General features: G+C 38.8%; 1 protein-coding gene across 4 annotated transcripts in view; it reads left to right on the top strand.

Moving 5' to 3' along the window:
• The window catches only part of LOC127370171 (transcription factor 4), a 237,152-nt gene that overhangs the window by 86,432 nt on the left and 125,993 nt on the right, over positions 1–24,727 (top strand). For all 4 annotated transcript variants that reach the window (XM_051411970.1, XM_051411968.1, XM_051411969.1 and 1 more), the window contains one exon: positions 18,992–19,050. In XM_051411970.1, the coding sequence (XP_051267930.1) occupies positions 18,992–19,050 (59 nt within the window). The remainder of the gene's footprint in view (positions 1–18,991; positions 19,051–24,727) is intronic.

Genomic DNA, 24,727 nt, shown 5'->3' with positions numbered 1-24,727 from the left:
GTTCTTGTGTGACACATAAAAACCTTGTGAGCCTGAACGTTGTATCTTTATTTAGTCAGACAGTGTCAGTGAACAACACTCCGCCGTGGAGCTCTCACAGCTCATTGTGCCGCACTTTAATACTTCCATATTGTGCTGCTAATTCAGAATTTCACACCTTTTCTCTCGTTGCTACCTCTCTCTTTGTCTCCCTGCATCGTTCGCCTTGCGTCTCAACCCCGAAGACAAGAGGAAACGTGTTAAATCCACCTCTAAGAACCTTTTTAATTCAACATTAGCAGTCGTCATCTGTCTGCCGAACAATACCCAAACACAATTTACAGCTACGACTGGAGCATCCCGCCTTTGTTTACTCCGCAGCTAAATATTGTTCCATCAATAATGGACTCCAAACACAGAATCAGGCTTTTAGTTTTAGGTAATCCTGAATGTTCTACAGGAGATTTTTTTTTTCTTTTTTCTGCTGTGTTTTATTGTCTTGGGAGCATAATTGGAGTATGCTGTTTTCTTCATTTGTTTTAGGTTTTAGGAGGAACATGGGCTCAGTGCCTCATGGATGTAACTCCAGATGCTATTGTGTCCGAGGGTTTTCGTGGAAGTGTTGCCCGAAATCCTCAAGACAAAGGCAGCAGATATGGAAGGGAAAATATAAACCCTGGAAAGAATCAAATCCTCCAAAAATTCTCATTCGACGACACTTATGAAGGGAGGACGGGGGGTTAAACTGGAGCACAAAACAAGGTGATGTCCAAAAAAGAAAAAAGACGAGACGTCAACGCGGCAGTCTACCTAAAAACTCCCGAGGTGTTTCAGGTGCCATGTTTTCTACTCCCCCCCCTCCACCACCCTCCTCCCATCAGATCAGAGCGAAAATAAAGACAGATTGATAAATTCACGGATGGGTGTGAATGTTGCCAAATCGAGTCAGACCCCGACCAAAGTAAACGCCGTGCCACAGAGCGAGAAAAGAGAAGGAGAAAAGAGAAGGAGGGATGGAGGGGGAGAGAAGATTTGGGGCTCTAATGCCAGCCTTATGCGTCTTTTAGTCGTTTCCGCCGTCGGGGCTTGGCACCAGCACGGCGCTGTCAGCCAGCCAACAAAAATCTGCAGTGCCTGCCGCATTTCAGCAGCCCTGTTTTGTCTGAGACCAACACACACACACGTATAAGAACACACAGCGACACACTCGCGCCGCATACACACTGTGTCCTGCAAATCTGCGACGTTTTTTTTTCTTCACGAAACCGAAGCTTCGTGAAAGAAAATGTAAAAATTCTAATTTCAAGTAAAATTCCCCAAAACAAAGGAAGGAATTTTTATTTCTTATATGTTCTCCCTTACACGCCAAAGACACCCTGAACATTTTTCCTCCCCTTTTGCATTGCCACGAACTCACCACGCTGCTTTGGAGTATTAATGTGAAATATAGTTCTCCTGCTGAAGCCCTGCTGTTTGGAGGGTTTGGTGGTGTCGCCCTGTTTGTCGCCTCGTTGTTGTTTGTGTTGTTTGTCTATTGATTCCAGGGTGGGGGAGGGGCGAACTAAAGAGTGTGTGTGCGATGGGGGGTGGGGTGGCGGGGGGGTTGTTGGATAATGAAGACTGTTTGGTAACGAGGGAGGGGGGCACCGTTCTTCGGGTCTCATTCACATGAACAGGGAGCAAGTGTCATGGCTGCTGCTGAATCTGAATCCATCTGCTTCACAACCGCATGGACAAATGACCTCTGATACATACTACTGTTATACTACTACTTAATTGTGTTGTTGTTAGTTTCTTTCTTTTTCTGTTTCTTTCTTTTTCTTTTTGTGAGACATTCTATCACACTATCAGACACCTTAAATCACTGATTCCCAACCTTTTTCCTAAAGGGACCCTTTTCTATCATTTAGGAAACTGACGAGCCCTGCTTAAGTGACATATTTTATGGATATTTCATATTATACACATATAGGACAAATGATAAACTGTACAATGAGCCCAAATAAGGAATGTAATAACTGCATGTGCATGTGAATATTGCATTAGAGATTGGTTGTTTTTTTCTTTTTTCTTTATACAATCCTCTGTGGTATTAAGTTTTCTTTACAATCATACAGAGTATTTTTTCTCCCTGATGCTTGGCCATTGTTCTGATGCAGGATGAGGCTGTTCAGTAGTGAGTAAAAGCACAGTGAATATAACTTTCTCGAAGGAATACTGTTTTATAGGCCTACTGTGTAAGTCTTCTTACACCCCTTAAATTCAAGAAGGCCTCACGACCCTGCGTGGAGCTTTGGCAACCCCTAGTGGGGGTCCCGACCTTCAGGTTGAGAACCACAGCCTTACACTGATCTTCTTTCAAGGGTCTTCTTTCAATAGTGTTTGCAGAGTTAGTATAGAAGCAAACAAAGACTGAAGAATTGGTGATATGTGGGTTTGACCTACACATAACTGACTTCTGTCTCAGAGAGAAAGAAAAATGTTTTTCCAAAGATTTAACACTTTGCCACCATCAGCGGTTTATTTTTTGAACATGTTGCAGCTGTAAGCGCTCCTCCACTTCCTTTGTGCATAGCATGTGTGGGACGGCAGTATCAATCAACAGCACATTCAGAAGTTAAGAGGATGTTTATGTGTCCATCACTCCAGGTTTGTTAGCCTACCTAGTGTTCTATATTTACCTTCATCCATATATTGAGGGTCTGGATTGTCAGTGTGAATGTACACTTGGACTATATGGTGTCCATTAAAAATGTCCATATTGGAATGAAAACAGTCCTGTCTGCAGCATTTATGAGGGGTGTCACGCAAAGCTACTAAATCTCTGTATCTGTGTTTGTGAGGGCACAAAAATGTTTGTATTCGCATTTATATGTTTGGGACCATACAAGAGAAATCAGTTCGATTATTTAAACAACTCATATGTACACGTTTATAACATGATAACTTATACTGCTGGAAATCTACGAAAGCATTTTGCTGCCATGCCAGAAATCCCCCCCCAAAAAAATATTAAAATTACCAGTATAATATAACATTTATTGTTATAACAGGATATTTTTATTTATTATGACATACAAACATATCCCTTTACAAAAACTTTTCTAGTTATAACAATATGCTATTTATCATGTTATGACGTAAAACATTTTATATTCCACTTTAGCTTCTTCAGGCTTCAGTACTACAATATATGATGAGGTAAAAATAACACGTGTGAACATCAGTTAAGCTATATCATGTAGGGAGTTGAGAATGAAACCCTGCCCTGCATCCATATTGAGATATACTTAATTGTGTCATTTTGCCACTAACACCACTAACAGCCAGCTCAGAATTAGCATGAAATGTGGAATTGGGACACAGGTAATATGTATTGACAGTATATGGTGTATATTCAGGTACATTAGCATTAGCACCATTAGCTATAACTAGGAGGAGAAAAGTTTACGTGAGATTGAAAACAAACTCCAAACTCTTGTGTGATGTTTTATTGTTTATTGAATCCGTTCTGTAACATGCAGGTTTCCTTTGGCTGGATGAGTTTGAAACTCTTGTGTTTTTTGGGAGAGGAGTTGTTTTTTTAGCAGACGTTGTTTTGGGATTTTTGGTCGGGAGAAGAAACAAACTATTTTGTTCAGCTTGTCTTGTTTGTAAAGTGATTCAGTTTTTCTTGTTGCAAGTTCTGATTCACCACTGAGACGATGTATTTGTTTTATAAGCCTGTGTGGGCTGGACACAAGTTGCTTGTTGATTTTGTGTACACAAAAATCAACAACAACAACAACTGCCTTCAATATAGAACTAAAATACATTTAGCTTTCATTGCACAAAATAAACAGTTTCTTCAGTTGATGGGACCTGTCTTTGTTTTTCAACGTTCTAACCATTCTGACCATTCTGACCAAATTACATCAATACTCATCTTCAATGATCTTGATCTAAAAAAATAAACAACTGTTTTACCAGTTTTACTGCCATAGGAAGAGTTAATAGATCAATATAGGCCTACACTGCTGTATAGCCTCAGTAGACCAGAATGCATTGCAGTTATGATTCATGAACTAGGTGCCTCACGTACAGCATGGTCAACTTTGAGATCTTTTTAAAGCACAACAGTTGTTCAAAATCATTCTGGGAAATGTGGGTAATCTACAAACAGAACAAATTTTTCAAACAAAGTTCAACATTAAATGTTGACTTCAAATCACTTTCTAGTTAAATATTAAATAAAAAACCCTGTATGTGACATCCTGTCACAATATGACAAAATTAAAACACTTCCATAAACTTGATTTTAACACTAGAACCACCAGGCTTCTACTATGGTGGGAACTATGAGATTGCTGAACTGTAATTTAAAAGTTTTGCATTTCCTGAACATAGTGTGTGCATAGATCCATGATTAGTTCCATTCAGGATTCAACAAGTCAACAATAAACAAACATGCCTCCTCTGACAACTGTCCATACCTGAGTAGGGTTGGCCTACCCATTTTAACGTCTGTTAAATCGTACTCTTATCCATATTGAAGGTTAGCCTATGAGCTCTATCAAAAGCCGTTGCCAATGGCAACACAGAATGTTTATCTACATGTGAAATTAATATCGCCAAAATGACTGTGTAAATACTACCCGATTAAAAAAAAAATGGCTTTATATTGACAATTTTTAACAAGACTGGGGGACTTGAATGTTTTATCAAAACAAACTTATATACAATTGAAATTAGCCGCGGGTAAAAGCGTTAAAAATAATAATTGTAATAAAAAGAGTTAATTATATATTGTGTGAAAATGTATCTATGGCAGTGTCCGATGTACAGAATCAAACTAGTTGTGGAAAATGTTCTAAGAGACTCAGAGCTGTGGTCCAATCAGCGGTCTGATCCGGCTGAAGATGGAAGCCGACAGATGTGAGCTGGATGCTGCGTCTCTCGAGTCGTTCTCGTCGCTCGTATACGTTCATCTGTTGTTTGATGTATTCACTCGCTCTGGTGCCAAGAAATCAATGCCTGCTGGGACTGAAGGATGGGGGGGTGGTAGTGGTGTGTGTGTGTGGCGGGTGGGGGGGGTTGTCTGTTAGACGACGGTTAGTCATCGACCATCGTCTGTTAAATTAATGTTGATCCCAAAAAAATAGTTACGCTTTACACGGGAAGACAACGCCATGAATAAATATATAGATTATTTCAAATTCAGTGCTGGCGGGATCGTCTCTGTTAGAGTGTGTGTGTGTGTGTGTGTGTTGGTACCTTTCAGACTTTGTAGAAACTTCTGGACCGGTGCCCGGCGGTGTCATGGAAACGCTTGAATCGCTCAGAATGATTCATGTCTGCACAGTCCAACCCTCACCCCCCCATCGCGCGCACACACACACACACATACATGCACACACACACACAGAGCATGCAGGAAGAGGGAGTTTAACCCTTCTTCTATCCATCTTCCTCCCCTCCCTCCCCACTTCCCTTTCTCCTTTCCCTCTCCTCTTTCTTTCCTCTCGTCATCTCACCATCCTCGTCAAATCGCAGTATTAGTCACATAGTTTATTAAAATGGACTCATTATATGGATGTCAGGGGAGATCACGTCTTCTGAGTGTCTCCTTTCACGCAGAGAAAGACTCGACATGACTCTCTGAAAGGGAGAGTCTAGACGTTGACGTCGACTCCAAGAACAACTCCATCCCGGTGCTTTTTAAAATGTTTTATTCAGCTGATAGATGTCAAACGCGATGGACAAAAAGGAGAAATATGTCAGCTCTGACTCCGCTAACAACTGCATCTTAATGAGTAATTTAAATTTTTGTAGTAATTAAAATGAAAAGTAGCTGTGAGGATGAATTGATGGATGTCAAAGTTATGGAGAAATTTAATCAAAAGAAATATTTTTTTTATTCGTCTTTGTGAATCTGAATAAACCATGATAAAAAAAATAATAAATTGAACTTAAAAACACTCAAATAGACATAAAATACAAAGCCTTCCTCTTTTTGAATCTGAATAAAAAGCAAATGTATATCCCAATAAAGACTTAAAATAACATTAAAATCCGAAATATAATCTAATGAAAGCACACAAAAACAGAATTCATTCAGATGTTGGTATTGACACTTGGAGCCAATCCTTCCCTTTATTGCTTCTTGTTGTTGAATCTGAATAAAGAAAAGATAAAAGTTAAAGAATTATGCACTGGGACGTTTTAATAGACGTCATAGTGGCCGACTAAATAGATAATAAGAAAGAATCCAGAGGTTGCCAGTGACTCATAGAACAATATTCTTGTACTTTAAAAAATAATGCAAAAATTAGAAAACTGGCACTGACTCTTTAGAAATTCATTAATTCGTAAGAAAGTGACAGATGCCAAATTAATGGATGAAATTGATTGTTGTGAAAAGAAAAGAAAAAAACATATAGGATGGGGATTTTATTTTGTTCATTTTGTTGCAGTCAGGATTTGAGGGCCTGTCAGTGACAGGAAGTGGACGAGCCCCCACACAAACATTATCCATTTCTCTATGTGCTGAACTGAATTGCAAACACTCGTCGCCCTCCTATTAGGAAGTAAAATGCAGTGAGTCAGTGAGCAGGAGAATAACGAGCTGTCTGTCTGAGCTGTGAGAGAGCGATGGTCACTCAGTTTGTATTATTGTTTTGTTGTAAATAAATCAGATCATTCTGCAGCAAAGTTTAGAGTTTCAAGTTCACTCTCCTCCCTTTTCCTCTGTTCTTTTCCCTGCTTAGTTATTTTTCTTCTCTTCTTCTTTAGCCTACCTCTCTTGCTGTTTCCCTCCACTTGAGTTGCAACTTGTGTCCTTTCTTTTCCTCCTTTGTGTCCTCTATCATCCTCACTACTCTCCTTGTTTGCTCGTCTCTTGTTTCCTTTCCTCTCATTTTCTGCCCTCCTCTCCCCTACTTTCCTGTCCTCTTCCCCTACCCTTCTCTCTTCTCATCTTATCTCATCCCCTCTCCTCTCCTCTTCTCTTCCCTTCTTTCCTCCTCTTCTGCCCCCCTTCCCTTCTCCTCCTCTCCTGTCCTCTCTTCTTCTCTCCTCTTCTGTCCTCTCCTCCCCTCCCCTCACCTCCTCTCCTGTCCTCCCCTCTCTTCCTCATTGATAACTGATCTGAGCAGATGAACAGACTCTGTGTTGTTGACGTTGCAGTGACTGCTGTTTGCTGCTGCTGATGTAATCACTTTGTTGTGCAGCAGTTAATGAAACTTTATTAAACTAATTAAGATGATCATTACTGTAACATGGAAGAAGTAATTAATGAAGAAGAAAATACCAAGCTCGCCCTGACACTGTTGCCTTGTATTGATCGGAAGATATTGCTGTATTGTTCGGGGTTTAATTGATTCGTAGTGCAGCTCACAAATAAGCGTCCGCTCTGTCTGTCACTGTGGGAATGAAGCCTCCTTGTTTACTTTTTTAATATTCAGCCTAAGCCGCCTTCTTTCCTCGACACTAACAAAGTGTTCTGTATACACCCACCAACCTCCAGTGGAGTTGCATCAATGAAAGTGTAGCATCCAGTTAATTTTGGATAGTGACCTTTAGTAGGAATCTGAATCCTTTTGAATTACTTATGAAAGACATCCCTTTGTTCCACAAATATGTACTGTATTTATTCCACTCAGTATGGAGATTCTACTGAGCTGAAAAGGTGTAAGGCTTTCACTACACATCTTGTCGATACGAAACAGTTTTAGAACGTTGCAGGGGAATGTTGCAGCAGTGTGAACTGGTTGTCTCGGCTCGACTTAAGCCAGCTGATGACGTTGTGTGCAAATCTCCAGTAGCTAGTTCATCTGTTTCAACAGCCAATCAGCTCGTAGCGAGGTCAGCTGTGCAAGTCAGTTACAAACTGTCAGCTGGTTGAAAAAGAGTTTTAGACAGAGGAAAGAATGGACGGCTCCAACTTCTCAACCCTCCCCTTTTATTGATAGTTTTCATCGTTAGGGTTCAAATGCAACTGTAGCAAATAACTGACTATTCTCATTGTATATTTTAGGACACTACAAATTATATCCAGCTAAACAAAAAAAGCCTGAAAAGATAGAAATACAGAGAGTCGTTACTATGGAGACAATGATCATCTCATCTGGTTGCATTGGTGTAAACTGGCAGGGTTTCAGAATGTTGCAGACCATTGTAAGTAGTTGCAAGTTATAACTTGTTGCAAATCTTTGGGCTGAACTGGGCTTAACATTCATTAACCCTGTCCTGACTCATTGTTCCTTTTGCTGCAAGGGAAAACAACACAGTGGAAATAATATGAATTCTATTTTTATCATTCAGATTGCCCAAGGCAGCCTGCGTGGTTGTACACTGTAAAACAGGATAAGTTAATTTAACTCCAAAATGTTTTTGAAACTGATTACATCGAAAATTTTAAGTAAAGATAACTTTTTTGTAGCTTTAATAATTTTAAGTGACACTGACTTAATTTTGCAGGAATCTTTCTTTAACTTACAAATTAAGTTATTGTCACTTAAAATGACAAGTAAAAACTGCTTAATCAAGAATCTTTGTTTAACTTACAAAATTGAATTTGTCAATGTAAATACGTTTCAACAAATGTTTTGAGTTCAAATAACTTTTAGTGGAGGGCGACTGACCACACTGCCTTATAAGTCGAGTTGGGAGTGAGAACGTGTTGCTCAAGTTATCAAAAATAACACAAGTTCCTACTTTAACATGATGGGCGCCTTTATAAATGCCCCTCTGGTAGATGAAACATAATAATAAGCAAGTTTCCTCTAGCATCCACTTGCTTTCAGTGGAGGAAACGCGATGCAGTGCACTCTGGTTGTCCTTCTAGTGGAGGAAATCGGAAATATCGGAACTCATCCCTAAGTACCACTATCATGAGATATGAAGAAAGAAAATAAGCGATCAAGAAGCAAGAGAATAAACAGCAATAAAATGTTGCAGCAGTGTTACGACCAAACAAACAACAAAAAGCCTCCAACACTAACACTACAGGTCTGAGAGTGGTTCTGGGCTTCGAGGAGGCAGACATGACCAGAATACAAAGTGATGTTGGTTTGTGGGCTTCTGCTGTGTAGGCGAGTCCAGCAAAATCCACTATTTATACACACACACACACAGTAAGTGTGTCTCTGGTTTTGGATCATGTGTTATGAGTGTTTGCTCTCTCTGGTTTCATATTGTGTTAGGTCGTGTGCCGGCCTTGTTCAGTAAAACACTTGTCAGTGAGCGTGGCGGTTAAAACACCAAAGGAAAGGTGAAATATTAACTATAACCTGTAAAAGAAAGCTGAGGTATGACATCTTGTGGAGTGAAGAGATAGAGGAGGGGTTCTTTTGGGAAGACCGATTCTGATGGGGCAGAAAGATTCAGTATCTGAGGCTGGCCTTCATCCAAATGCAGTGAGACACTTTGGGTAGCTTGTAAATCGTCCAAACCTGAGGTGTTTCTGTGTTTGTTCTGTGTGTTTTTGGACAGTGAGGGTCAAATACAGGAGGAAAAACAGACAGAAAGAAAAAGTGTCTCAAAGGGTCGTGTGTGTTTCTTTATTGTTTTCATACTAAACAGTATAGAGTAGCAGAGTTAAATGGCTTCACAAGGACAAAAATAAGCTAATTTAGTATGACGGTTAGTTTTAGGGTTAATGTTGAGTTGAGTTTAAATTTAAGTCTTGAGATTAGAATCAGAATATTTTATTGTTTGCTGCTGAGATTTGTAAGGGTAAGTATTAGTATGAATTTTATTTTATTTTATTAGAATAGGGTTCAGGTTTACAGGCGATAAGGACATCCTATCTTATATATATATATATATATCTTATATATACTATCTTGAAAATTGCCTGAAACAGGTTTTATAATCTTGGATTTATTTATTTTAAAGGGGTTTTTTGGCCCTTTACAAGGAAGCACATGTGGATGTTTTACATTTACAATATTACATTTGTCATATTTTTTTGAGTCCCTTAAATCCATGTTCCAGTTCATACCTAAACGTGTTCAAATATTAACTTTATTATGGCAGACACAATTCTGGTAGCATTTTATGGTCTCAGCAAAATCAGTATCTCATTAACAGTCAAAGCTGCTAGATTTAAATTTAAATTTATCTTGAAAATATCAGCTGTTTATCTTAAATTATTCGATTATTTTAGGATCAGGATTTAGGCCTGGGTTAATGAGAGTAGGTTTGGTTATGTGTCTGTCAAGAAGTAGTGTGATAATGGCTAATAGTCTAGCAGAGTGTCCTGCTTCCTGTTAGCTCTCAGCTTGTAATGGAGCTTATTTGTGTTTCCTCTCTGTCTCTCAGCACTGTGGATTAGCAGGGATTTGGTCCTCCTGGCTCACCGACTTCTCTATGGGCTTTATACAGCAGAGTGGGCTGACCTCCCCTCCTCCACCTTTTGTACCTCTGCAGCCAGCACACTCTAATGAGTGGCGCTTCGTCTGGAGGTCCTCCTCACAGCCAATGAGCCTGTTTATGTTCATCGTCCAGGAAAAAATGTCCCTGCGGGGTTCCTCACAGATATTCAGAGGTTGGGGGAAGTAGAGTTTAGGTTAGAAACCCTTCTTTTATGGCTTTTTTTGAAAGGTTTGAGACAGTCCGGTTTTTGTTGTTAGATTATTTTGTTGCCTTCATGTGACAGCTGATAGTTGAGATAAAAAGAAAGATCTAGAGACGGACAGGGCTTGATGAAAGAAGCAATGATCCTGTGTCTGATTCAAAGCCATAATGTCATGGTTATGTAATAACATGTAAGGCTACAACTAACACATAACACAAGTGTCAAAAAGTGATTTCCTAAGATGTAGTCCCACCAACAGGCTTATGTTTGAGAAGCTCTAATAAGCAAAAGTTTGGCATTTTTAATTGAAAAATTACCTCAAGTGTGAATGGATTTTCGATATTGTCATTGATCAACAAATCAGGTACACATTTTAGAGTAATTTACATATTCGTCCACGAAGAGCAAATTCATGTCCTTGCATCCATCCAATGAAGTGAAATGCAATTGCCTCTTGTTTTCTTTGTGTTCAATCTGAGAACACCTTCAGGGTTCTTTAGCCCTTATAAATGGTTGCATAAAGGATATGTTCAGGGAAAGCATCCATTTTGATGTTAGTGATTGGTGACTGTCCCACCAAGCAGGTCTTAAAGAAACATGTAGAGCTTTAGAACATTTGTTTGTGTGAGGTCTCCAAACATCAGGGTTTACAAAAATTATTACAGAGCTGTTTTTCCATGAGCCATCCAAGGTTCCCCTGTTCCCTTGTGGTTTGAGAAGCATAAATTAAGGCTCCCAGTTTGTGAAGAGTTATCCTGGTTCCTGTGTTCCTAGAAGCACCATTAGAGTTTGAAAACTCTTTAAGGATGGGTTTTCTAGGAATGTTCTGAGAATTCAGAGGCCCTGCTTCTATGTTTGAGTTTACTAAACCCTGTTATGAGTTCCTGGAAGTGTCATCAGAATCAAATCAACCTTATAAACAGGTTTGCAGTCCTCTGAGATTAATGAGGTTACTTCAAGGAACAAAGTGTTTGCATGAAGAACATACCAAAACAACTGTTTATATCTTAGAGGTTGCAGACACGCCATGAAGTTCCTTAACAATCCACGAAAGACTGTGCAACATCCAATTGTGTTAAGGTTTTGAGAAACAGTTAGGGTTCAAGAATTGTTTTTTTTTAAATGATGGAGCTCTCTAGAGAGGAAGAATGAATATTTTGGATGTTAGTAAAGTCACTGTCATTGTTTGAGAAACTGCTGTTTTCTTAAGACCTCACAATGGTCAAAGATTCCTCGAATTGGCATCAGGGTTTGAGCACTTTTTAACTAGGGTTTTTCTAAGAATGTTCTAAGGTTCCTAGAAACATTGCCAGATCAAGTTAATGTTTTTGAAAACCATGAGGTTCCTTCAAGGTACAGTTACTTTATTATTCTTTCATGAATCATTTGCGCCAAGAAGGTACCTGAACGACCATTTAGTGTTAGCAGTTGCCTGAAGCACAACTGAAGTCTTTTGCGGATTGTTGGAGGATTATAGAAACGTCCAGGTACAAGAAATGATTACAAAGGGTTTTTCAACAAGCCTTCCAAGGAAGAAGGTTCCCTTTTTCCAGTGTTCTTTGAAGCATTGTAGTGGTTTGAGAACCTTTCGTGAAGGCACTTTCATTCTCCAAAATGCCAAAGGTTCTTGGAAACACATGTTCACCCTTTTAAGGAGGGTTTTCAACAAACGTGTTGAGGTGTCACAGTCCCTGTTCACATCTTTGTGAGTAATGGTTAAAAAGTGAGTTTCTTTTTAAGATGGGGTTCTTGAAGGTACCCTCTCTGATTGATTTTAAACCTTGAAATAAGGTCCTAAAGGTACTGTCAGATCAAATAAACCGTTAATAAAAGGGGCTTTGTCAAAGAGCCTTCTGAGGCTGACAAGGTCCTTGAAGCGCTTTCACATTTTGTAACACTTCCTGGAAATTAGGTTCTGCACAAAGTGAAGAAGCCAAAAAGGTTCACAGAAGTGCTTTTATTTTGGAGAGTAGAGGCGAGAAGAGAGGAGGTTCTGCTGGGATTAGATCCAAAGTGGTCTGATAGCATCAGAGAACACTGTGTATGAAACAGACTGAGGAATAAAAAAATACTGCAGCAGTGATGTGGTCTGTCAGCTGGACTGCTGAATGTATTTTGTAATTGTAAATTTAATTAGATTTTTCTGGATGAACTGAGTTTTTCACTGTGTCCTCTGTGATTTTGTTCCCTTCCCTTTATGTGTGTTGTATTTGTGTGCCTAAAAAGGCTGGCCAAGAGTCATTATACAGTGGGTTATCTGATCAAAATTAAAACAAAACTGCTGAAAAATAGAATTATATGGTCATAATTTAGAAGAAATTTAATACCCACTAAATGTCAAAGGCCTCTTTAAAATAAGTAATCCATTTTATAAAGAAAAGGATTGAATGGTTTTTATTCAGATGTATTTCGTGTTGTCTTTTTTTTATTAGATAAACCCTACTTTGTTTTTTTTAGTCTGTTTTGTCAAAATGTCTTTTCCAGTTGGAGGCAGTGAAATTAGATGCATTCCTGTTGGTCCCTGTGTGTGTGTGTGTGTGTGTGTGTGTGTGTGTGTGTGTGTGTGTGTGTGTGTGTGTGTGTGTCTGTGTGTGTGTGTGTCCATTCACGGTACTGTGACAGGGTGTGTGATCTTGAGGCTGACCCTTCCCATCCTGTGCTGCTCCGTCCCTGCCTGGCTTTTTTTCTAATTAAAATACCAGGGATTTTTGTTTGTGTGTGTAATACATGAGCTCGGCCTGCAGAGATGGTGGAGGTGAAAAGGTTGCCTTGTTAGGACAAAAGTAAAGTACAGGGGTTATACAGTTGTGAGATACTTAATTCACAATTTATTTTTGTGGTATTTGTCGTAACTTCTGTATCCAGGTTGTTGTTATCTTATTTCAGTAATTATAGCATTTACAAAACATTAATAACTGCATGATAAACTGTATTCAGTCACATCGATAAGTTGTCATGTTTTTTTACGTAACAAAACCATTTACACAAGCGGTGTGTATTCTGAAACATTTAACTTCACTGTTACTAATTTTAGGTTGTCAACAATAATAATTCCACAGTTATGGGGAGATACTATGTACTGATATTAGAGTATACATTAAAGTACCAACAACCTACATCACAATTAGTTTTACATTTTTATATTCTTTTTGTCATAGTTTCACTGACAGCAAAATGTAAGCACACACAATTTAATTCTGGATATGGTCAAATATACTGTATCCATACTGTACATTCTCTGCAGGGGCTGATGAACAATCTGTGTAAAAAGTAAAAAAAAAGAATCTACATGTTCTACGTAGACATGACAATATTTCAACTGTTAATGCTCTTGGGTGGGAGCACACATTGTCTGTGGACAGGGTAATTGATCATAGGTTATAAATGTGAGGACCAAATGGCAAATTATTCCTTTAAATGTGAAATGGTAAAATAGCGATGAAGGCAAAATATCAATATACTTGTCTTTTGGGGTGGGGAAACATTTTCTTAGCTTTTCTTTTGAAAGAACTTGCAGAAGTATGCTAAAAAATAAGAAAAATGCATTACATTTTGCTAGATAGATAGATAGATAGATAGATAGATAGATAGATAGATAGATAGATAGATAGATAGATAGATAGATAGATAAGTGTGTGTACATAGAGCACATAGGTTGGTATATACACACACACAGTGCTCAACGGGGTATTCTATTTAGAGCTGCCGTGGCAGACGAGACAAAACTCCTGCCAGCGTTGGCCCTCCTCCACTCTAAGGTCCTGTGTCTGCGACGAGAGTTGAGCAATGAGAGGAGTGGATTGAGGGGGTGATCAGTGCTGTGAACATTATTTTTGTCAGAAGAAGAAGCGGAGAGTTCTCTAACAGATGCAAAAGCCTCTCGTCCAATTTCCTCAGGGCTAATGATAAAGGCCTCTATTTCTTTTTTTTTTGGGGGGGTTGTGTGTGTGTACAACAAAAACAAACGTTTCACCTGATCACATTTATCTTAAACCCTGTGATGATCTTTCATCTTTTATTCCTGTCGGTCTGTGCTCAGGCAGCTGGATTTATTGCACCTTTAAGGTATTTTCCAGTATAAAAACGTTAAAAATAAAAAAAGTGGTGTAATGAACAATCACTGAATTCCTGGTTAATATAATTTGTAATATTGTAGAATCTTTGTGTAGTTTATTGTTAATATTTGATCACACCACTGATGTATGTGTTTATATACAGTATTTAAAATTGTATTTAATATGTGTTGGATAGCAAAGAATGAATTAATGAATTGGTCAGCGTATGAGAGGAAAAACTGAAACGAAAAAAATTACCAATTTCTTTTTATTAATTATCTTTATTTCATGCATAAATCCCTTAACTCTCTTAAAACCTCTGTAGCCTCTATTACATATAAAACAATGCTTTATTTTACAGTGTAACATGTGACACTAGGCATTCATTATTTGAAAATTATTATAAAAGAATATACGTGTGTGTGTGTGTGTGTGTGTGTGTGTGTGTTGCTTTTAAAGGGTTTTAGGCTTGAAAATTGTAGAATTATTTCAAATATAATATTTTTATATACATTTATATTTTATATTTTAGGTGGAAATTGTGCATCTTCCTTGGATGTTGGTTGGAAGATTTTTAGTTTTTGCAGCAGTGTATGCAATGTTAAATCTAAATGGATCTTTGTTTTTTGTGTGTGTGTGTGTGTGTGTGTGTGTGTGTGTGTGTGTGTGTGTGTGTGTGTGTGTGTGTGTGTGCGGTCCTGAATTAGTATTTTTAACTGCATTAGCTCCTGTATGTGGATATATTTCGGTACCATGCAAAAGTACATTTGCATGTGTGTGTGTCTGTGTGTGTACATGGTGCTATATATACAGTATGTATATGTACACATTTACACATCTGTGTGTGTGTGTGTGTGTGTGTGCATCTGTGCCAGTGATTTCCAGTACTTTGTGTGTGTTTGTGTGTGTGTGTGTGTGTGTGTGTGTGTGTGTGTGTGTGTGTGTGTGTGTGTGTGTGTGTGTGTTGCGGTGTGTGTGTGTGTGTGTGTGTGTGTGTGTGTGTGTGTGTGGGTGTCTTTGTATATGTGCCAAACCGGTCCAGCTGGCATCAGTCGTAGCTGAAGCCGAGGCCGCTGTATCGGTCACACACACACACACTCAGACACACACACACATAGTCGACCACATTCCCATTCTGTACGCCTGTAATTATCAACCTCTTCTGCATCGACTACCATGTTGGCGTGTATTCAGCGCTGGTCTATACACGCCTGATTCAAACCCTTCACCGTGTACACGCTTCATTTTCCTCCACACACGCTCGCTATAAAACCCCTCCATTTCATCTCGTACGGCTGCACCGACCGCAGAATGTAATTACACACTAACCGTGGTTTGATATTTAGACTGGCTGAAGATTTAAGGTTTTATCCAAGAAGAAGGTCTGTGTGGTAAAAATAGGCTCGAAGTGGTCCCGCGGCTCGGAGGAGAGGAAAGCCTGTTCAGAAGCTGGAGAGGAAATTAGCTTTGTTGTCTACACGCCGCAGCGGTTGGTGCATTTTTCGAAAATTCATCAGACACCTTTTTCACAGCCAGACACGCTCGGTTTGTGTATTAAAATGATGGCGGGTTACCTGCCAAAGAGGCTTCACCTTCCTGTCATGTACTGATCAATCCTTGGCCCGCATTTTAAGAGCTCTGATGTCTGATTTCAATCAAACACACGTTTAAACATGTTTGACCAAAGATGTTCTATAAAGACAGCAGGTGAAGATGTCTGTGCTCCATAAATGTAGAGTGATGTAGGGTAAGACTCAAGAGACCTGCACAATTACAAAGTAGAGACAGACAACCTGATACAAAACTATAGTTTATATACGTAAAGTCAGAGAAAAACTGTACGAGAGTGCACAGAGCATCTGTTGTTCCTGTACAGAACCGGCTCCTGTCAAGGGGAAAAGTGGTGGCTTGAAATTGTCTGCTTACAAAATGCACTCTTTAGGGGGTCTGAGCAGAGAGTTTAACTTTCCACAGAAGTCACTCAATCAAATATTTGGACACATTCCATATGGAGTTGACTCCATATGGAAATACTCTGAAATTCACCACAAATGCTGCAGGTAAAACTCCAACAAGTTTAATTTAGCCTCATGGTATTGCTAGATGGTTGCAACCACAATGGTGTTGTAAGACACCTTTCTAAGCATTAATATGTGATGCTATGGTGTTACCATGCAGTTTAAGGTTGATACACAACGCGAGACAGTATTTATTTGTCAGCCGTCACAGATTTTGCAGCATTGTGTGCTACCTGCTATTGTCCGGCCTTTAGGTGGTTCATGTTGGTTGCTGAAGGGTTGCTAGGCCGTTTAGTTGCTACAAAGTTGAATCAGTTGCTAGGGCATTGGTTGCTACTTGCTAGGCTGTGCCACACAGTTGCTATGACGATATTAGGTGGTGGCTTTCTGCTTTCTAGATCATGACTAAAATCATTCAGTATGTATTATATAGTGCACTAAATTTGCTGTTTTATCCGCTGTTTAATTTTATTGTCCCAAAATATACTATACGCCAGTCCATATGTATTTTTTAAATGTTGTCTAACTCCCCTTAAAGCCAAGATTGCAAACCCACATGACGCTTTGGCCGGGACCCCTAGGTCTGGAACCAGTGCTATTAATACTATATAAAGTAGTATATGGACTTCCTGTAATGAAATAGAAAAACATTTGTGTCCATCAGATCAGGTTTATTGCAACGTACCTTTTTACATACAAGGAATTTACCTTGGTAGTTTGGTGTTCAACAATTAACATTGTACGAGAAGATAAAGAGGATAAAATGCAAGTACTGTGAAGTCAAGAAACATCAATGCAAAAAGGGAAAAATGTACAAGAAAAAATATTTTATTATTTCAAAATATGTCTATTATGTATTAGTTTTTAAAGCTGAAGGTGCAAAATATTGTCCAAGGAATGTGCAATAGTTTACAGTATGAAGTGCAAAGAATATTTTCAATGTGCAAAGATAATAATCCAGAAGGTGTGTGTTAGTTTGATGCACTGAGACAGATGAGGAGACATTAACGTTACATGTTGTGTCTGTGTGTGTGTGTGGGGGGGGGGGCGTAAAAGTCTGTGAGGCCAGCTTGTGTCAATGGCATGCACATTACTTTTTGCGCAGTATCCCACAATGCAATGCATCCCATGTGATAGACGGGGAAATGGCAGTACAAGCAGTGATGCAAAATGATGATCATTGCAGACTAACTAAAACATCTAGGTAGTTCTTCAGTAGTGTTGGATGCCTGGAAAGTACACTAATGAGTCTCCATGGACCAACAGTTGTCCAATGGGAGAAAGAGCAGAACTATACCATAAATGGCAAACCTTTAGAAGGGTAGCACAGACATGACAGAGGTATCTTAATGTGAATCTTCTCTTAAGTTCTGCCTTAACACATTTCATTACTAAAAAGTTTCATTACGTCAACAGAGATCTGAGACATATCAAATGTCTTGGTTTCTAGATTGTAAATGCGACCTGTAAACCGTATGCCTTGTCTCATATTCAGTTTGTTTTGTCTGTAGAGAGGAAACTAAATCTACACCTAAAAGAAAGTGGAGAGTGAACATGTTTCTCTTTTCAAAGCCGGCTCCTGTAGCATAAATCCTTTTTTTCTCTGTATGTGGATGTATGCATTGCAGGCGCAGCAGATGTCCGTTTTGTTGTGCTGTGAGATCAGCGAGCAGATACAGAACACACACTGTGAAGACTGATCATGGAAAATGGCTTCGGCTGTTTTCTACTGAAACTCTTTTACTCACACTTTTACTTCCTAAACAAAGTGTCAATGAATGAATGAATGAATGAGCTTTTAAATGAATGAAAAGATTGACTTATACTTTGGATGTTCAGAGAAAATGTATTCCTAGTGGGTAAACAAATCCGTCCAAATTTATACTTTAACATCAAATATTGTATGTATGTAATTTTAGTAGGAGTGTCCACAATAAGTGAGTGACTCAGTGAATGAATGAAATCAATAACTGATCATCGTGTTTATTTTAAATAGCCCTATTTTTCATTAACAGTGGACTAGATTGAACTTTTAGTAGTCGTTGTGCTCAAATGAAAAATAAAATGATGGATGGATGGATTGACAAATAATTGAATTGAATTTAATTCATTAATACTCATGCTTCTGAATTGAGTGAACGAAGGAATTAATTCTTAGTTATATTGTCGTGTAGTTCGTTGACCCTGCTTTATGAAGGAATGAATAAATATTCTAACCTGTCTAAATAGTTATGGTGTGCTAACCCTAACTCTGTAATTCCATAGCTTTACAGACTGAGTTGTGAATGAATGGATGAATTCTGGTATGATATGGATTTGTCCTTGTTGAGATGACTGCCTCTGCTAACTGCCCCCTCTCTTCTCCTTTCGTCCTCTTGCAGGTAAAACAGAGAGGAGTTCGTACTCATACGGCAGAGAGTCCAACCCACACTGCCACCAGGTCAGTCCCAATGTGCATGTCTTCTTTTATAAAAGCAGAGTGAGCATGTCACTTACCTTGTGTCCGAGCAGTAAACGCACTGAGGGAGACAGAGGTGTGAACGGTTGTGTAGAAGCAGGACAGTAGGAAATCATTATGCAGATACGAAGCATATTATAGAGTAGTTTTTAGCTAATTGCTCACCTTATTCTTTTTGCAGCATGTAGCTTGAGAGTGGAACAGAGTGAAGCACTTCTGTTGATATAAATGTTTTACACACATAGGCCTGAAATACAGTCACACACAGGGCTTATAAACATGCACATGTGGAGTTCCCCGAGAGCAGGTAGGGGCACAGCCTTGATCAAGGCAGTGCCCAGGAGGTGGAACTGGAACCTCTCCAGCTACCAGTCCATGGTGGACTTGAACCGGTGACCATCCGGTTCCCAAGCCAACTCTCCACAGACTGAGCTACTGGCATCTAAAGGATGAGGATGAACACATGTGAAAGGGAAGTTTCTGTAATGTGAATTATTTCCCAGTGAAATGGAACAAGTGGGCTTGGTTAGTTACGAAGGGGATTTGGATCAAATCCTTACATTTGATTGGATACTTGACAAGTGGCCGTGGCCTTGAGAATATAGTCAGATGGCAACCTGGTCTCACAAATGTCAAATACTGCTGTCTGACTAGTGGTCCTACACTTCCAAATGTGACACACGTCAAAGTCAGGTGATGTAGTGCAGTGGTTCCCAACTGGGAAGGGGTCGCAAAGGCTTCACAGGGTGTCATGATGCTTTCTTGATTTTTAAGAGGTTAAAATGTACTCAGTAAGGTCTTTGTCTCAGCCTTCCATTTGTTTCTGTAAAGAAAACAAAATGATATTGTTATTTTTTAAGTTTGATTACTACCTTAAAACTTCCAATAAAAGCAGGGTCCCAATTAGATGCCTTAGACGTCTCCCTTACAAGCCTGGTGTGGCTACATGTTTTGACAAATGAACGCAGGTCTCCAAAAGAGGCCTGGTTTGGATTTTATAGAAATTATCTCGATCCTCTTAAAACCCACCGGGTCGCCGGGCTGAGCAGGTTTTAAGCGGTTTAGATCACCTACACAAATATAAATGTTGTTTTAAAATGCCATGTAAATGTGTCACATAGTCAGAAGTTGTCAATTTACTAAATGATAGAAAAGGGGTCCCTTAAAGAGAAAGGTTGGTAACCACTGACGTAGTATAAGGAGCAAGAGAGTCCATCTATGGAAGAGGAAGAGTGGATGGATGGCTCAAACAAACACAGGACTTTAACCCAGCAGACGCTGTTTGTGTCCGTGTGAAACCAAGAGTAAACAGTTTCTTTTAAGTAACGTTTGTAGGTTATGTCAGATACGTAACGCAACTCACAACCTTTTCCTAAAGCTAACAAAAACGTTAACCACGCAAGCTTAATTTTGAAATTCTATCCAAAAGTTGCTTATTTATTCTAAATGACACTAGAGGAATTCCTACAGTGTCATATTTTGATGCGCAGGGCCTCTGACCCAGTGGCAGCATTTGACGACATGGGAGTGAGAACGTGTTGGATACGGAGCTCTAGTGAGTTTTGGAGTTGTTGATGACTGTTGGTCTCCAGGTACACTCATCTGAACTGATCAGTAGGAGAAGGATGTGAGAGAAATATATGACTTACAACACGCTCTTTTGGAAATAAAAGGTTTTCCAAACGGACCTCCGAACACACACCTTCCATTGATCTGCTAGCTAGTACAAAATACAAGCCAGTGGTCAAGTGTGGTTTTTATTGGCTGGATGGGGAGCTGCCTCAAATCCCATTTAATTGGTTTAAATGCATGTATACTTGATCATCAAAAATATATTAGAAAATAAATAAATGATATAATATATATGTTTATACAGGAAGAGAGATGGAAGGGATTTTGCTATTAAAATAATTCGTTTTTTACATATTTCCCACATAAGCAGAGACAGCTGTAAAGTGGTCTTTGACTTGGTTGCAGATATTGTTGTCACAACTTTTACGGTGTCTTTATATCATGCAGGGAGCAGCAACAACAGAGGATGTGGTTGTTTTATTATCGAGCATCATCAGTTATTTGAAGTTCAAAAACTATAGAGCGCTCTCCGTTTCTTATCTGTCAGTCATCCTCACGACAACTAAAAACAACAGCTGTTGCATATTTTTTGTATTTTTATGTTTTCCAGAGAGATGTCTACCATCACCACATATTCCCAACTTCATAAACAAAGAATTATTCACTTTAACTTTAAATATTATTCTTTTAAAAGCAACATTTGTTCGTTGGCGGTGCCGCCAGGTGTTGCTTGGTTTTGAATCTGCACTGTAATCTTCCCGCTCAGTTCTCATGGACCATATGCATCCATGAGAAGATACACATTGATAATTAAGAAAATATACAGATGTTGGTGTTTGATTCTGCTGCTGGAATATTACACAGAGAGAGGATTGATGTGCTGGCTGTAATTTGATGACCACCTTCAGGTTTTTGAAATTAAATGATCACATATGCTTCGTTTGAGCGCAGGCTGTTGGACATGTTGACTGAATCTGATGTTATGGATTTATTTTTCTTTTAGTCTTGAACATCTATTAATTAAAGCTTATCAAAGAAGTGCATTTCCGTGTTTATAAAAATCAAAGTTGTGTTAAAAGATGTTACAGATTATGATGAATATATGTAGGCTGTTACATTTACTTTTGGAAAACAAGATGTTTGGGTTTCAGTTCAGGGGAGTTATCATGTTATTCACCTGCTCAATAATTCAGATGTACAGACATTTCTGTACAATACACCTTTCAGTTGCAGCAAAACTTTGACAATGTCATTTGGTTTTAGTCAAATCACAACACCAGACACCACAGTCCCTTTTCTACATCAGTGACTTTACTGTTTGATTCCCAATCTCTATTGGGACACTATAGCCTGATAATAAATGATCTGATCTTGTCTTTGCATTTACCTCTGGTATTTTTAATGCATTCTCCTTATTCTCATTGAGATCGAATCTCTCCCCATTAATGCAAGAACCTGTGCGTGAGTAAATTGAGTTGGTGGCAAATCAGCACCACACTCCATTAAAAAAAAAAATTGTGAGTTGTTGAGTTAAGGGAAACATTCTAAACTTTGTGAAAGGCTGTCTACGATGAATGTAGTACTTATTAAGTTATTATTTTCTTTGTATAAAAAGTGTCGTATCAGTTTGTCCTGGTGTGTTGCAGTACAGCTGCACAGGTGATTGCAACACAGACCATCGCACACACAGTTATTTCTGACTGTATGTCAGTCATTTCCGGATTGCAGTTACACTTTTGTTCCATGTGGTCACAGTGTGTCCCTGACCACCTCTGAAGGTGGTCAAGATCACAGTCCGTCCTCAGTGTGTCTTAGATGCATTTACACCTGTACTTTCATGTGGTCTAGCACTATCTGAATGTCTCTGTCTCTTATTTAATGCTAGAAACTAACTTTAAGTTTGTTGAGAAAATTAGGATATTTATATTTTAAACTGCTAGATTTTACGTTCAAATACTTTACATAATCCATTTTTTTCTTTTCCTTGTTCTAACAAGAAGCTTTGTGTTTTGGAGATGAACGTGAGTGATGAGGGACACAGAGGTTCTGTCTAATAACAGGAGAAGTGGCTGCCAACAGGGGCGATCAAACCAAACAAAATGATTGACGGCGGGCCAAACCTGGTTGCCCAGGGCAACTGGGCAACCGTTACTGTCGAGCCTTGTGGATGAAGAGAAGACAGAAAGTAGAGTGAAGGAAACTAAAGGGAAGCAAAAGAGTCCAGTGTGGCATTTGAAGGACTCGTAGTAGTTTTCAGACTTTAGGGGTAAAAAGACCTTCCTGCCTTTTGGTTTTGATCTCTTCCTTTCTGTTACGAGGACAGGATTTGGCCCTGACAACCTTGTGAACAAAGACGTGCACACACACAAAGAGAGAGAACATGCCGGTCATATCTGCCTCTTGCCAAGTGTGTCAGTTGTACTGGAATAGTTGTCATACAGACGTCTTTCCACTGGTGGATTTAAATATAGCTGCTGGTCACGTTTGAATCTGTTTAAATATTCCTCTGAGGCTCACTTCTTCATGTGTTTTATTCACTCATTCAGTCAGTTCTTTTGTTGAGACCATTTATTGCTCTGTGCATTCATCCATTCATTCATTAATTTATTAATGCATTCACTCCAGCTTAAAATGAATTGGTCTGTATTCATTCATTCATTCATTTAACATTTTGGTTGTTCAGTCATTTCCTAACTCATCTCATCAATTTCCATATACATTCATTTTTAATATATTTAACTTTATATTTATTTAATTTATTAATTTGACTGCGCATCTATTCCCTGGATCCTTCATTTGTTTATTCATTCATTCATTAAGTAGTCAATTTGCTTAATTGTTATTGTTGTAATCATCCATCCATTTAATATTTCTTTGATTAGGTGGTTCATTCATTCATTCACTCTTATATTCATTAGATAGGTGGTCAATTTATTTATTAATGTATTGTGTTCATCCATTCATCATTCATGTATTCATTGAGCTATACATATATCCTTTAGGTAGTTTGTAAATATATTACTTTACAGTGTTCAGTGATCCATCCATTGGTCCATCATCATAATTCATTAATTTCTTAATTCATTCATTTATCCACGTATCCAGGTGGTTTGTTAATTTTTACATTTATAAAGTTCAGCCTACCGTCTATCCATTCCTCCACCTGAACACTCATTTTCACATTCATTAATTTGTTCTTTCATCACTTTATATGTTGCCTTCATCCATTTGTCTTACGGATGCCTTCACTCATTTGTTTACTATTCAACCATTTACAATATTAATTTGTATATCTAGCAGTCCATTTGTTGACTTGATCGCTCTCTCATCCATCCATCCATCCGTCCATCCATCCTTCCATTTATCACCAACTAGCTGATCTTTTATTTATAACCACCTCTCATATCCAGCTGTGGCCTTTGTACAAGGCTACAGCAAACCATAGAGGACAAAAATATGAAATAAATCAAACATTACTGCCTCACTGGCCATTTTCCTACTGGGCTGCTGTCAAATTATCCTGTTACACAGTCTGAATGGCTCCTGATGGAAATTGTTTGGAAATGGCAGATAAATTTACATGCTGGGCTGAAGTCCAAAATCCTCTGGCTTCATCCTCGGCTGTTAGGGAAAAAAAACACTTAGAAGGGAGGATGAGCTCACAAGCTACACAAGCTAACAGCAGGAAGATTTCCAATGACCCCAGTCTATTCCACAACTCTCTTACCAAACCAAATAGATTTGTACCATTGGACTTGTGAGGTAATTTAGATTTTGGTTCTACGTTCTGGCTTCAGGTTTTTGTTAAAGAGTATTTAAGGTTTGAATATATGCTTCATAATGTTGTTATTGTGCTCAATCACAGCCACAAATCTGCACATTTCCTCCAGCTGAGTTCCAAAACATTTAGCTGGATAATCAGACTGAACTGTCATTTCATTTTCACTTCATTATTCAGCCTGACATTGTGTTGATGTTATCCGATTTGTGTTTGGGAGGGGAGGAGGACTAATTTGCCCTAACCAATTGGCACTGACTGCCAAATCCTTCCCATTGTAATCATCTTAACGTTTGTTATATCAATCGA

Source organism: Dicentrarchus labrax, unplaced genomic scaffold (assembly GCF_905237075.1).
Source record: "Dicentrarchus labrax unplaced genomic scaffold, dlabrax2021, whole genome shotgun sequence".
Taxonomy (NCBI): Eukaryota; Metazoa; Chordata; class Actinopteri; family Moronidae; genus Dicentrarchus; species Dicentrarchus labrax.
The sequence above is the reverse complement of the archived record's forward strand: the minus strand, read 5'-3'. Positions and strand labels throughout refer to the sequence as shown.